At 45.0% G+C, this 16,346-nt stretch overlaps 1 protein-coding gene across 7 annotated transcripts in view; it reads right to left on the reverse strand.

The window, feature by feature from the left end:
- The window catches only part of LOC132403894 (branched-chain-amino-acid aminotransferase, cytosolic-like), a 227,456-nt gene that overhangs the window by 104,843 nt on the left and 106,267 nt on the right, over positions 1–16,346 (reverse strand). For 2 of the 7 annotated variants that reach the window (XM_059987698.1, XM_059987697.1), the window contains exon 1: positions 3,207–3,507. The exons of the other annotated variants lie outside the window; for them this stretch is intronic. In XM_059987698.1, coding sequence (XP_059843681.1) covers positions 3,207–3,212 — 6 coding nt within the window. In that variant the 5' untranslated portion in view covers positions 3,213–3,507. Of the gene's footprint in view, positions 1–3,206; positions 3,508–16,346 lie in introns of those variants that run through there. 7 annotated transcript variants of the gene reach the window in all.

Genomic DNA, 16,346 nt, shown 5'->3' on the forward strand with positions numbered 1-16,346 from the left:
TCCTTGAGCCTTGTGGTGGGTGCTTTCAGGCTTTTGTATTTCCTAATGCAAGGTTAGAGAATGTCTGGTGTGAGTGGGCTAGCTGAGGCAGCAAGAAGTATAGACTGTGTCAATGGTTTCTGTGATGTGCTGAGCTGTGCCCACTATTTTTTGCAGTATTTTTCAGTCACGTGCAGACCACTGGCATACCAAGTTGTGATGCACCCAGACAGGATGCTTTCTATGGTGAATCCTTTTCAGGGAGCTATGTATTTCTACCCTGAGGGCTCTCTCTTCTACAACATATCCTTTGGCCATGCCATTCATTCTGTAGGCCCTCCCCTGGTATAACCTCCCAAAATGCATGACTTTCCACTTGTCCAAGTTAAATTCCTTCTGCCATTTCCCTTGCACACTTTCCTCAGTTGATCAATATCCTGCTGTAACTCCCAAAGAGTGCAGAATCTACCTACACTTGTCACTGCCTTAGTAAAGCTGCCAACATAATGAACAAAAACCCATGGACCCCAAACATTACCTCTCCTCCTCCCTCCCATCAGGCAGAAAATACAAAAGCCTGAAAACACATTCCTCCAGGCTCAAGTCTCCTTCCATCTGGTTGTTATAAGACTACTGAATGGTCCCATTATATAACACAATCTATCTCATCATGACCTTGCCCCTTAATGTCTGCCTGCACTGTACTTTCTCTGTAGCTGCAATACAATATTCTGCCTCATGTTATTGTTTTTTCCCCTTGCACTACCTCAATGTACTGATGAGGTGAAATGATCTGTATGAATGGCATGTAAAACAAAGATTTTCACTCTACCTCAGTACATTCGATAATTACTAAGCAGCTATCTATTATCAACCTTCTTCACTGTGCACTATCCATTTGGTGTCTTGCTAGCTGACGGAGCATACCATCCGCATTCCCATCCAACTCAGAATGAATATCGGCAGCAGTTCAGTTGGGCCACATTTGGAGTATTGTGTGTAGTTCTGATCACCACTGTGCAGACTTCAGGTGAGGAAGCTGTCTGGATGAGAATGTATTACAGGAGTCCCCCACTTTACAAGTGTTCACTTTTACAAAAGACCTACATTAGTAACCTGTTTTTGCATTACAAAGAGGATTTTCACTTTTTACTAAAATTTTTCCCATATAAATTAATGGCTCTTCGCTTCATGCCATTTCAGCTTAAGAAAGGTTTCATAGGAACCCTCTAGCTTTGTAAGGGGGGGGGAAGAGAGTCACCTGTAACTCTAAGGAGAAGTTGAGCAAACTTGGACTGTTGTCCCTAGAGTACCACAGGCTAAGCGGTGAATGAACTGAAGTGCATAAAATTCTAGGTAGACCAGGGGTCGGCAACGTTTACCACTGAAAGAGCCATATGGACCCATTTCCCACAGAAAAGAAAACACTGGGAGCCACAAAACCCGTTTGACATTTAAAATGAAATAACACAGCATACAACCGTTTTTTTTTGCCTTTATGCTGTGTATAAACAAACTATAATGTGATACATTTATGAAATTGATGAACTCCTGCAGAGAAAACGAAATTACATTTCTGCATGCAACAAAAACATTTTGAACTCCGAAAAAAAGACGTTGGGTTGAAGGTTACTCCATAGTTAGCCTACCTTGGATCGAAGAATTAAAAGAAATCGCGCACTGGCGGGTGTCAGGGATTGGCAGTGGTGATGTATATTAATAGCGATAAAAAAAAACACGTTGTAGCGGTGTAGCGCTACACGCAGCGCTAAGATAACGACACTGCAGTCAAAGATAACTTTATTCGAACTAAACAGCCTTGATTTAAAGCCTCCCTCAACCCGCCCCCCCCCCCCGTGGGCGCGGATGCTCCAAAAGACACGTACTCACAAACCCCCGTAGGCTATCTCCCTTAGTGGCTAATTGTGAGCCGGTTCGGATGTGCCAGGAAATGGGGTCGCCTCAATGTTTTATTTAGATTGTACAAGATCACCATTATCTTCAAATTTCGAATTGCATTTCAAAAACTAACAAACCACGGGGAGCCTCGGGTTGCCGACCCTGAGGTAGACACTCTTTCCAGGGAGTGGAAATGTCTATACCAGACAGCATAGGTTTAAGATGAGAGGGAGAAAGTTAGAAGAAGATTTGCTAGAGAAGTTTTTTTTAAATAGAGAGTGGTTAGATGTCTCCAAAGTGCTGTCAGAAGAAGAGGTGGAAAAGATACCATAGGAAAGCTCTAAGACTCATTTAGACAGACCAGTGAAAGGCAGGGAGAGGAGGGATACAGAGCTTGTGCAGGCGGATGGGACTAGTAGACTGACATCATAGTCAGCACAGACAAGATGGTTGAAGGGGCTGTTCCTGGGCTGTGTGGTTCTCTATTCCATGGAACTGATGCAACGGAAGAAACTCTCGGCTAACTTTCAAAGCCGAACGAACATCTACGTGTCCAGCCCCACTGCCCTCCGTGGGAGCCCGCTATATCAATATGCCTCTTAGTATTCGAAAGAAATGTTGGATTTTCGGATGTTAAGAGGGGATCTGGGCTTTGCCTGAGGAGGGTACCGCGGCTGTAAGTCAGTCATGTGGGAACAGGTTAGAGGGGCCAAGTGGTCTCTTTCCTCTCTAGCTCGTGAATTACAAGTTGTCTGTCCCAAGGTCCTGAAAGTGGCGATGCAATCAAGATCCAAGATTGTGATTCGCGGAAACCATATTTATCACTCCAGTAATACAAAAAGTTCTGCTAATTTTACATTGGGGAACGCTCCACTTACTGGGGGAACATATCACTGTGTTCCACTTACTGGGAGAAACCCCAGCACGATACAAGGGAGCCGAGAGGGATCAAGCACAGCGGCTCCCGTCTGTCAAAGCGGGAGCTGTCGGTTCCTTCCCGGTACAGTCAAAGCAAGGGAAAGCGGGGTTGGCGAGGCATATGCTCAGCAAGGGTGTGGGGGGAGAGAGCGTCCTCAATTACAGCGTAAAACTGGATCCATCTCCGACGTTCACCTTCTAAGCGAGAACTGGGATAATTTTGGAGATTTAAACTGATCTTACTTTATACTATATTTTACACGTCTATGCAGGTTACCCACCCCTTCCAATTACGTATAGTTCCTTTGCCTCTTTTACAGAGTTCAATACGGTTTTGATATTCCGGGAAAAGTTATGTTAAATTGACCCGTGCAGGAAATGCTTTGCTGAAATCGTACGGTTATGGTTACCTCCATGAAGCTGAATTCTGGAAACAGTCGACTGTAGAAATATACCCGTGAGCTTGGACAGACGAGATCCCGCAAAACTCTCTCCGGCGATGTTTGCAGTCTCCTTGTGGTGATGAACGCTACGTTTGGCTCCTACTTAAAGGTGGATATAGCCTGCCCCTGATTGCATCATCCATGGGGCGCCTCCACTCCCCTCAATCCCACAGCCTTGTTTTTATTAGAATAATTATACTGACACCTCGCAGACGCTCCCTATTGCAAAATGTAACATAATCATTAAGTTATTTTGCTTAAATATTTTAGTTTTTAAAAAAAAACATTAAATGGGCTACCATCCAACAAATTACCAAATCTCCTTGACACAACTTCCTCACACATTATTCTTCACTTTATTGGTACATTAACTAATTCATTTCTGCCCTCTTTTCCTCAATTAGAATTTCATCAATGTTCTCTTTTCTGCCACCCACGACCCTGGACCCAAAACTTCATCCTTTTAGAACAACCAACTACTTCAAACCAAGCTATTGATGTCCTTGTGTCTATGATGCACTATCAATGAGACATGGGTTAAGGTAGGCTTTTATTGGCTGGAAGAAAGCACAAGCAGCAAGTGACCATCACACAACATCCTGGAGACTGAGGAAGGGTCTCTCTCCCTCTCTCCGTCTTGTTTTACGGCGGTTGGCACCCAGCTTAATGGTGCATTACCGCCACCTTCTGCTCCAGAGTATGCGATGGACTCACATTCTAAATCCCTTCACCCAATCGCACACATACACATACCCTAACCTACACTTTATCCTCCCCATCCTCGTACCCTATTTCTGTTTATCCATCATATCCTATAAAAAACCCCAGTACCCCTTTGAGGAAGGGTCTGTGGCCCCAATCGCCTTCATACCCGGGAGCCACAGGAGCAGTCAGTGGGGGGGGGGGGGGGGAGTGCGTGTCCAGACAGGTATATGTAGTTCACCACAGTCTAATTTTTGTATTCCCAGCAAGCCCATTATTCCTGGCTAAGGTTATCTCATTTGGACAAATAAATTAAGGTTATGATGCTTTCATCTTCAAATGAATCCATGGCTTCTCACGCCCCCCCCACCCCACCCACCCCTTCTCCCCATCAAAATCATTTCTGTATTGAGGATTCTGAGAGTGCTAATGTGGGACACTTCCACAGATGGCACAAGAGATGCCAGATTGTGAGCTGTTCCACGCTTTCTGTCACTTGCACAGACAGGGCTTCTAGATGGTCCTATAGACACAGAACAAAGACAGTACCTCACAGGAAAAGGCCCAAAATTAAATATTTTCAGCCTGCACATGATCCCTATTATTCTGCTCCCTGGATAGGAATGAGGCTTTTTAAAGCCTCTTAGATGGCACTGCTGCAGCTTAGTAATATTCAATTCATTTTCATTTATTTATATATTTGTAGAGAAAGAAACACCTGAGGGAAATTTTAGCTCTATAAGTGTCTTTGTCCTTCCATCTTACACTCTCTGCACTCCTTATTTCTCAAACACAGAATATTGAACATAAACAGTATTGCACAGTACAGGCCCATCAGCCCAAGATGTGCCAACCTTTTAACCTACATTACGATCAATCCAGCCCTTCCCTCCCACATAGCCCTCCAATTTTCTTTCATCCATATGCCTGCCTAAGAATCACTGAAATGTCCCAAATGTATCTCCCTGCACCATCACCCTATGACTGCAAATTCTGCACACCCACCACTCTGTGTAAAAAAATCTACCTCTGGCATCTTCTTATCCAATCACCTTAAATTCCGCTCCCTTGCATTAATCATTTCTACCCTAGAAAAAGTGTCTGGCTACTTATTCTACTTATTCAATGTATGCCTCTTATCATCTTATAAACCTCTCATCCTCCTTTGCTCTAAGGAGAAAAAGCCCTAGTTTGTTCAACCAATACTCATGCATCATGCTCTCTAATTCAAGCAGCATCCTGGTAAATCTCTTCTGCCTTCTCTCTAAAGCATCCACATCCTACCTATATCGAAGTGACCAAACCTGAATGCAATAATGAGAGTGTGGTCTGACTGGCTTTATAGAGCAGCAACATTACCTCAGAGCTCTTGAGCAGTTATTCCGACTACAGAAGGGCAACACACCATGCACTTTCTTATCAACCTATCAACTTCAGCGGCAACAGTGAGAGGATCTATGGAAAGGATCCCTCTGTTCCTTCACATTGCTAAGAATCCTGCCATTAACCCTGGGCCCTGCCTTCAGGTTTGACTTTGCAAAGTTTATCAGTTTTCCAGATTAAATACCATCTGCCAATTCTCAGCCCAGCTCTGTGTCTAATCAATGTTCTACTGTAACCTAGAGCAACATACTACACCATCCACAACACCACCATCATTTGTGTTATCTGCAAACTTAATATCTCATTCCTCCACTTCCTTATCCAAATCACCTCTAAAAATCATGAAGAGCAGAGGATCAACAGATCCTCGCTGAGTACCACTGGTCACCGATCACCAGGCAGAATACCTCCATCTACAATCACACTCTGCTTTCTGTAGCAAGCTAATTCTGAAACCAGACAGTCAGTTTCCTTGGATTCCATGCTTGGAGACTTTCTGAATGAACCTACCATGGGGAACTTTTTCAAACACCTTACTAAAATCTATATGTGCCACTTCCAGAGCTCTACTTTCATCAAGGTGTTTTGTCACCTCCTTAAAGAATTCAGTCAAGCTCATGAGGCACAACTCGCCCCTCACAAAGCCAGGTTGACCATACGAATCAAACTATTCTTCTCCAAATGCTCACAAACCCTGTTTCAAAGAATCCTCTCCAAACACTCTCAAACATCCAGCATTATTTTATAATTAAGTTTTTTGTCAGCTTCCAAAATCCCTCACATGCTCAACACCTGATGTTTAAACAGCTTGCATCTTGTTTGAATGGAGGTAGTGAGCCAGTATTACTCTGTCAGATTTCACAACAGATTTGGCTTCCACCACCTTGCTTGGCACCACATGTTGGACACCGACAACCCTCTGTACAACCACACTCTCTCTTTCCCTGCACATTTTGTTTAAATTTACCTAAATGCATCTCCTCTAGTGTTTTATCATGGGCATGGACTCAAGTTTCTCAATACCAACCCGCATGCTCTTTTTCCACTCTGAGCTGACATAAACCAGGCGTTCCAAAGAGTCAGTAATGAAGTTGTGTTTATTCAAGATGACATTCAACACGACCATGAATCAATAGCTCTCTTTGTCAACTCTACTGGTGTGCATCAGGCATGGGAACAACATGAATTGGCCAACTACCCAGGTATTACTAGGAATGAAAATTCAAAAAAGAACTGTAAGTATAGGAAACCTGAAATAAAACAGAAAATGCTGGAAACACATCAACAAATACGGCCATATCTGCAGAAAAAGAAACAATTATATTCCTTTTGGTTTGGAGCCACTTTATCAGAGAAAAAGAGAAAATAAGTTAGTCTAAGTAGCAGAAAAGGTGATATGTATCTCTGGTCCTGCATCCTTTCCCCTTTACCTTTTTGAATTACCTTTGAGGGGTATACTCTTTCATGAATTGATTCCATCATCTACAGACTCACTTTCAAGGACTCTTTACAATCCATGTTCTCTGCCCTATTGTTTGTTTGCACAGATGTCTTCCTTTGCATTTTGGTTGTCTGTCTATGTAAAGTTTTTCATAAATTGTATTCTATTTCTTTTTTCCCTGTGGATACCTGAAGGACAATGAATCCAGGATAGTATACGGTAACATATACATACTTTGATAATAAATATAGTTTGAAATCCTTGCATATTGGGAGACCCAACATGATATTAACTTTGCATTTATTCTTAGTAAGTGGGGAACACTATTAGGGCAGCCAATTTTGCCCAGTCCTGCAGCGTGTGCCTAGAATTATTCTTGGGTAGTCTCAGTTACTGTGGCAGGTTCTTTTCTATGGGGATTGGCAACAAACAAATTCAGGAAGAGTGATAGGTGTGAAGGAACTTTATACAGAGGGTGGTGTTTTTTTCTGTAAGTCTCTCTGGCAAATCAAGGAGGCCAAATCATTGGAGGGAATTAAAGAGAAGATATATTTTTGAAAGATTGGGGACTTGGAAGCTATTAGAAACTGGGACAGAAGAAGAAATGAGGCATTGGGCAGACCAGCCATGGTCTAGGTACATTCACCCTACCTATGCATCATGATTTTATAGACCTCCATAAAATCTCCCCCCTTTCTCCAAAACTCCAATGAATAAATCCCAACCTGCTCAATCTCTCTCTATAGCTCAGTCCCTCAAGTCCCAGAAACATCCTCATAAACCACCTCTGCACTCTTTCCAGCTTCAGGGCATCCTTTTTAGAGCAGGGAGACCAAAACTAAGTAGAATATTCCAAGGAGCACCTCACCAATGTGTTATACAACTGCAGCATAACTTCCCAAGTTTTATACTCAGTGCCTTGACTGCAGAAGGCCAGTATGCCAACAGCCTTCCTTGCCAACCTGTCTACCTCTAATGACACTTTTGGGAACCATGTACTTATACTCCCAGATTCTTCTGTTCTGCCAACTTTCTCCAGGGCCCTGCTAGTTGCTGAAAACTCCTTCCCTGATTTATCATCTGAAAGTGCAACACCTTGAAGATATCCAAACTAAACTCATTTACCATTCTTTGGTCCATTACCCAGCTGATCATGATTACCCTGTAAATCCTGATTACTATCTCCAACACCATCTACTTTAGTGACATTGGCGGATTTACTAACCATGCTATGTACTTTCTCATCCCTTGCCTGTCTGTTGTCTTGGCCTTACTTCGTGCAGTCATGAGCTGCTTTTCTTGTTAAGGAGTTGTAAATACAATTGCATTTCTGACCACTGATGAAGCATCTGCAGATGGTTGAGCCTAGAGCTTTGCTCTGGGGTACTCCTGAAGTGATGTCCAGAGAAAGGAACAATTGACCTTCAAAAACCATAATTATCTTCCTTTGAGCAAGATACGCCTCTGATCCTGCTGAAAGATCTTGGCTCAAAATAACAACTGTTTATTCCTCTCCATAGAAGCTGCCTGACCTGCAGAGTTCCTCCAGCATTTCATCTGCATCGTTCTGGATTTTCAGCATCTGCATAATCTCTTGTGTTTACTCCTTTTATCCTTGACGCCCATGCACTTCAACTCCACCACAACTTGTTAAAGCCATGGCGTTAAATCAAGTGGTATCATAACTTTAACGACAGTCAATCTCACTTTTTCTCACCTCTGGAACTAAGCTCTCTGGTCCATGTTTGAACAAAGGCTGTAATGATGTCTGATGCAGAACCCAAACTGTGCATCAGTGAGCACCATTGGCGATCAAGTGCCACTTAGCAGCAGCGATAATGACAGTCCTCTCAGCAAGCTCTTGATATCGTGTATTGAATTGAATAGACTGAAGACTGGCTTCTGTGATGGTGGTGATCTCAGGAGGAACAGAAATGGATCATCAACATGACACAGCAGGCTAAATGCAGTTTCTGCTTCAGCCCAGTATTCTGAGCCCAGAATCAATGAGAATAGGAATTGCAACCTTCTCTTATGACTAAATGAGGTGGGACTCGATCCTGAGATTCCTGGGTTGTGAAAGAACTTTGGCCTGTTTTTTGTGGTTTTTTTGTGGTGCAGCTTTGCTAGGATGGATTTCCCCTGCTGCCTTTCTTCAAAAGGTCAAACATGGGAGACTTGGTCAAAAGGTTGTGGCCCTGTTTTTCTCTCTATTTTAGCACAGCCTGACCTGTGGGCACATTCTGCAGCCCTGCCTTTCACAACTTTTACATTGTGAGCTGCTCACCCAATATCAGGTCCATCACCTTGCCTGGCTCATATCCCAAAGGCAGCTTCCGTAGGTTTGCTCCTCTATTTGGGTTCTCCGCGTACTGTTTCAAGAACCCCTCTTGGATGCATTGAAGAAATCTCACCCAATCTAAGCCTCTTGTATAAGGAATACTAGGGAAGTTAAAGTCTTCCTGTTACACACACATGGTAGTGGACACGGGCACAGAGTGCAGGACACGGGCACAGAGACAGACAGAGCCAGGAGGCGTTATTGACATAGTGAGCGTGGAATCGGTATCCAGGAGCAATGCTAGACCTAGAACTGGCAGTCCTAAGAACCATGAAGTGAGGTTACTCACACCTGAATCGACCAACAAACTAACAGCTCCCTGTTGTGATCACAGGGTCTTTATCCTGCATCTTCTGATGGAAAGCAGGTGTGTGTAGTTAGTGGCATCTGGGAATGACTGGACACTAAACGAGGGGATTGAGGCCCAATTCCTGAGGTAAATAGCAAGGTGGGGGATTGTCAGGAGGGACCATGACACTCCACCTATTACAACTCTGATGTTCCTTCACCTTTCTATTATCTGTCTATCTTTCTCTTGGTGGCTTTTGGAAAGCTTAAAGTGCAATTCCATCTGCATAATTGCAGCTTTATTTCAGAATTCTACCCTATTTAACCCTATGTGCATGAGGTCTCCAGTGTACTATTGTGGCATTTTCCCCTATCAGTAGTGCAACCCCTCCACCTCTTTCAATATCACCCCAATCTCTATCGTGTCTAAAACAATGAAACCCAGTAACAATGAGCTGTCAGTCCTGTTCTTCACACAGCCAAATTTCTCATAGGTTCTCAACTAATAAGGGTGTCAGAATAATAAGGGGAGAAGGCAAAAGGATGTGTTGCGAGGAACCGGAGTATCCATTAATGGTTGCAGGGAAGACAGGGGAGTGAGGAAAGCAGAGGAGTGAGCGAGGCTTGACCGGGAATCGAACCCGGGTCGCTGTGGTGTTTAACCACTGAGCCAGTGGAGAGTGTAGGCAGGCGGCGGGATGAGGCCGGGCAGGGATGCAGGCAAGGGTGTGAGAATGGCGGGAGGATGAACGGGAAGGCAGGCAGCATGCAATGCTCCTGTTAAGACGGAGAGACAGAGTTAACACAGGCAAACAACAGCGCGGAAATGAAATTTAGAATATACAATTCTAAACGGCCTGGTACGTGAACTACCACACTGGCTGAAGCGACGATCTGGCGATGAGTGGATGGAAATCTGGGGTATTTATGCTGCAGGTTAAATGAGATTCAGGTGCACCACAATCAGGAAGCCCGGGGGAACGAACACGAACACACACACACACGCAAATTAGGGGAACATGAGGAATAAGCGGGAGGGCTGGCCGGGACTGTGACGGTACCCCCACCTCAATGAGAGCCTCCAGGAAAACCAGCAGGCTTGCCCGGATTGTCGCGATGGAAGTCTTGAATGAGGGAGGGGTCTAAGATGAAGGAGCAGGGAATTCAAGTGCGCTCTTCAGGACCGTATCCCTCCCAGTCGACGAGGTACTGGAAACCCCTGCCTTGGCGGCGCACATCCAGTATTCGCCGGACGGTGTAAGCTGGGCGATTGTCGACTACCCGGGCGGGTGGAGGAGGGGGTTCGGCAGGAGGGCACAAAGGGCTGACAGACTCAGGTTTCAGTTGGGAGATGTGGAACATGGGATGAATGCGCATGGATCTGGGTAGCTTGAGTTTTACCGCTGAGGGGTTGATGATGCTCTCGATTTTGAATGGTCCGATGAAACGAGGGGTGAGTTTCTTGGATTCGGTTTTGAAGGGGATGTCTCTTAAAGAGAGCCAAACCTTCTGACCAGGCTGATAGTTGGGTGGTGGAATCCGGTGGCGATCGACAATACTCTGGTTGCAGTCAGTGAAGCGGAGCAGAGCCACAGTGCATCCCTCCAGACCTTGCTGCACCAGCGCAGATGGGCCTGAACTGAAGGCACGGCCATGTTGTCTTTGTGGGCAGGAAACGGAGGGGGTTGATAGCCTAGGGAGCATTCGAAAAGGGACATATCGGTGGTGGCACTGGTCAGGGAGTTGTGGGCATACTCAATCCAAGTGAGATGTGCTCCAGGATGACGGGTTACTGGTGGAAATGCAGCGCAGGGCTGCTTCCAGGTCCTGATTGGCTCACTCCGTCTGACCGTTAGTCTGTGTATGGAAACCGGAAGAAAGACTCACTGAAACCCCAAGGGCTTGACAAACGATGTCGGAGGGGATTCCATGTAGGTGGAAGACGTGTTGGACAAGGAGGTCGGCTGTTTGGGAAGGGCTATAAAGCACACGGCTTTAGGAAAACGGTCCATTACGGTGAGTACAGCTGTGTTACCATGTGAAGGGGGTAGACCAGTGACAAAATCGAGAACTATGTGGGACCAAGGGCAGCCAGTGACAGGCAGGGGATGAAACTGCCCAACGGGTAGCCGATGGGAGGCTTTTCCATGGACACACACAGAACGGGCGGAGACGAAGGAGCGAGTGTCAGCATCTATGGTGGGCCAACAGAAAGGTCAATTCAAAAAGGACAGGATGCGACTGATTCCAGGATGGCAGGCGAACTGGGAAGTATGCCCCCACTGAAGAACCTGAGAACGGACAGAGTAAGGCACGAAGAGACGATTGGGGGTCCATTGCCTGGGTCTGTCTGAGTCCATTGGGCCTCTCTGACTACGGACTCGATCTCCCAGGTGAGCGCAGCCACAACACAGGATGGATGATATCAGTATTGGAAGGACCTTCCTCGGAGACATACAGGCGAGAGAGAGCAACTGGCTTTACATTCCTGGAACCAGGATGGTAGATATGGGTGAAGTTGAAACGGCCAAAGAACAGTGCCCAACTGGTTTGGTGGGAATTAAGGCGTTTAACTATCTGGATGTACGCCAGGTTCTTATGGTCTGTCCAAACAATGAATGGGTGTTCTGCTCCCTCCAGCCAGTGCCTCCACTCTGCCTTGGAGCGAATTTAATGGCCAGCAACTCACGGTTCCCAACATCGTAGTTCCGTTCAGTGGGAGATAGACAGCGAGAGAAGAAGGTGCAGGGATGGAGTTTTTGGTCTGGGACAGAGCATTGAGAGAGGACTGCCCCCACCCCAGAGTCGGAGGCGTCCACCTCCACAATGAACTGGCAAGATGGGTCAGGCTGGACCAGGATGGGAGTGGAGGTGAAACGCCCCTTCAGCTCCGTAAGGGCAATATGGAAGCAGAGGAAGGGCCTGTTGTTTACAAAACATCTCTCCAAGATCATGATATTCTACGGGAATGGTGGACAAGTCAGGGGGCTCAGAGGCGGATGAGGTAGCAGTGACCTCCACTGGGGGAAGGGCTGATTGAAGACAAGAGCAATGGCAGAAGGAGCTCCGGCTGACCATCTTCCTGGTGGACCAGTCGATGTGGGGGTTATGATGGCTTAACCACGGGTGGCCGAGAACTAAAGGGGCCTGAGGAGATGAGATCAGGGAATCCAAGCTGTCAGAATCGTCTTTCACCACCAACTCATCCTTCATCAGATTGCTAAGTCCATTCAGAAATACCCCCTGGAGTGGTCATCGTTCCACCCCAAGTCGGCTGCTAATGTTTGGAACTCCACTGAATATTCACAACACTGTGGGAGCCCTGGCGGAGAATGAGTAGGCGCTTGGCGGTGTCTTTACCCTGGACTGGGTGATCGAAGACTTTTCTCATCTCCACAATGAAACTGGTGAAAGAGGAGCAGATATCAGGTTGGTTATTAATGGGGTATTAATGCTGCAGGTTAAATGAGATTCAGGGGCACCGCAATCAGGAAGCCCGGGAGAACAAAAGGCCCACCACGCTGACACACTCAAACAAACAGAGAGACAGACAGACAGGGGAGCAGGAGAAACACGGGGAGAAAGGAATTAGGAGAACATGATTAATAAAAGGGTGGGCCGGCCGGGACCATGACAGGATGGGGTTGAGAGGGTTAATAAACCAGTCTGTATAGCATGACAGAAAATACTTGATGACCTAATTCTGCTCCTATACTTAATGGTCTTATGGTCAAATTATTTTCTCCAAATCAAAGCACACAGTGGCCTGGCATAAGGATGTTTTATTCAGTTGAATAAATAAGCAATAACAAAATGACTGATCACCTTTAGCTTTGTCAAAAGCACCTCTTATCAAATAATATTTGACATGGAGCAGTGACCTAAAAGGTTAATAGGGCACGTGACCAGACAGCTTGCCAAAGGCACAGGCTTTTAGAAGAAAAATATGGAGATCAAATGCCAGAGTTTCTGACCTTGGCATTTAAAGTAAAAAAGGCCCAGAGCAGTTGCCCACTATACTGGGGGGTACAGTTACCGCAAAAGTTTATGGTTGCAGGGTTCCTTATAAATAAGGGGTACTTTTCCCAGTTCAAAATGAAAAAGTACTTACATTTCATTACAATACAACTGCCATCTATATCCTGTGATTTTCCTGTTAATTGAGAAACATGATTATTCAATAAGCACTTAAGCACTCCTGAAGCTTTAATCATCTTCTCCAACAAGGATCAGTTTGCACTTGGGTGCTTGTGCTTACCCTGCACTTTGACAACGGTACACCGCGTCCCTGGGTCAATCGGAGATCAGCACTAACAGGACCCCCATTTGAATCGAGCTATGGTTCAAATTTCAGTGCAGAGAGTTGACACCTTAGTACAGCATGAAGAGGAACTGTGCTGTCAAAAGTGCCTGCTGAACGGTTTCTGCTTCGGGGAAACTTAAGAAGAAGTATCAACAAGAGTAATGATTTGATATCGTGTATGCAATTTGTCACGGGGCTTTTGACGAAGTTCCACATGGCCAACTGATTGAGAAGGTAAATGACAATGGGATCCAAGAGGAAGCAGAAAGCTGGTGTAATAATTATTTCAGAGGGGGAAATAGTGTATTGAGTGACGTAAGTTCAGTGATTGGAGGGCTGTGTGTAGTGAGATTCCACTGCCTCAGCAATGGAACCCTCACTTTTGATGGAAGATATAAGTGACTTGGATGTAAATACAGGCGCCACGGTTAAGAGGTTTGCCAATGATATCAAGGCTGGTAATGTGAGGACATGTTCCAGAGGACAGGAAGATACTAATGCACTGATTTGGGGAGCATAGAATTAAGCATAGGTGGCCAATCAAGGTTCCCCTGACATTCCCTCTTCTCCCCTCTCCTGTCAGGCAGTAAATACAAAAGATTGAGAGTGTGTATCAACAGACTGAAGGCCAGTTTCTACCCACTGTTATCAGAGTCTTGAACAGACCTCTCAGAAAACTTATTTTCTGCTACTGATCTATTTAATATTGTTTTTCTATTACTGTCTACCACTTTATTTAATTGCCTGAGAGGGTGCCAAATAGAGTTTCATTGTACCTATGTATAATGACAATAAAGATCATTCATTCATTCATAAAGAATCCTCAACCTCCCAATCTACCTATCATAGCCTTCACATTTTATTTGTCTTTCTGCACTTTCTCTGTAAACTGTACCACCAAAATCTGCATTTTGTTTTCTTTTTACGACCTTGATGTATTTATGTATGGAATGATCCATCTGAATGGCACACAAAACAAACTTAATTTGGCACACATGACAATAATGAACCAAAGCCATTACTAGCACCTAGTGCTATATTAAATTCAGTCTGAGATAGTATGAGCTGAAACAATTGGAAACAACAAACCGGGTGAAGAAATACACAATAAGTGGTGAGATATCTCTATGTTTAGAAGAATAGAATTAGAGAGCCAAATTGGAAGAGTTGGGTGTAGGCCGAATTGAGGCCACAGGTCCCAAGCCCACGAGCATGTGGAAGCAACAGGGTCTGGATTTAAAAGCGAAGATCAACCTGCTATTTGGCTGATTTAAGTGCCGGGCCAGATTGAAAAGGCCAGGTTGTTGGAGCCCGAGGAGAGGAACGGGTCAGTGTTCACTTCATTGCTCCGCAAGACTCTTTCGTCTCTGCACTGAGCTGACCCTGTGACCTGCAACTAGCGGACTGCTAGATCGGCTGCAGTGATGACTGGTCTCATGGCGGTGGACTCACTTTTGTGAATTTCAGTTCTGAATGTTATTTGCTTACTTTTACTGTTTGTATGATTTGTTTTTTTCTGCACATTGGGTTTCAACAGTTTTCTTTTTTTTAATGGGTTCTACTGGGTTTCTTAGTTTTGTGGCTGCCTGTGAGTTCAAAGTTAATTGTAACGTTTATTATCAGAGTACATACATTTCACTACATGCAAACCTGAGATTATTTTTCCAGCAGGCAGTCTCAGCGGATCTACAGAATAATAACTGCGTACAGGATCAATGAAAGAGCAAGAGCACAGAAGACAACAAATTGTGCAAATGCAAATATAAGTGCATAGCAGTAGATAACAAGAACAAGAAATAACAAAATAAAGAGTCCTTAAAGTGAGATCATTGGTTGTGGGAACAGTCAATAGTTGAGTGTAGTTATCCACTTTTGTTCAAGAGCCTGGTAGTTGAGGGGTAGTAACTGTTCTTGAACCTGTAAGCGCAAGTCCTGAGGCACCTGTACCTTCTACCTGATGACAGCAGCGAGGAAAGAGCATGGCCTGGGTGGTGAGGATCTTAGATTATGGATACTGCTTCCCTACAACAGCACAGATGTGCTCAATGGTTGGGATGGCTTTACGCACGATGTACTGGGCTGAATCCACTACCTTTTGCAGGACGTTCCATTCAAAGACATTCATGTTCCCACACTAGGCTGTAATGCAGCCGGTTAATACACTTTCCATGACCCATCCATAGAAGCTTGTGAAGGTTTTGATGTCATGCTGAATCTCAGCAGACTCCTAAGGAAGTAGAGGCACTGACGTGCTTTGTTAGCGATTATATGATGTGTCCAGGACAGGTCCTCTGAGATAGAGACACCCAGAAATTTAAAGTTGCTAACCTCTCCACCTCTGATCCTCTGATGAGGACTGGCTCATGGACCTCTGGTTTCACACTCCTGAAAGCTACAAGTAGTTATTACACCACTCAGCCAAGTTTTCAGTCTTCCTCATGTATGCCGATTCATCACCCCTTTGGATAAAGCCCACAACAGTGGTGTCGGCCTCAAACTTGTATACAGTGTTGGAGCTGTACTTAGCCACACAGTCATAGGTGTAACACAAGTAGAGCATGGGGCTAAGCATACACCCCTGTGGTGCTCCTGTGCTGATGCAGATTGTGGAGGAGATTTGCCAATTCGAACTGACTGGGTCAGCAAATG

The sequence above is a fragment of the Hypanus sabinus genome, chromosome 13 (genome assembly GCF_030144855.1).
Source record: "Hypanus sabinus isolate sHypSab1 chromosome 13, sHypSab1.hap1, whole genome shotgun sequence".
NCBI classification, from domain to species: domain Eukaryota; kingdom Metazoa; phylum Chordata; class Chondrichthyes; order Myliobatiformes; family Dasyatidae; genus Hypanus; species Hypanus sabinus.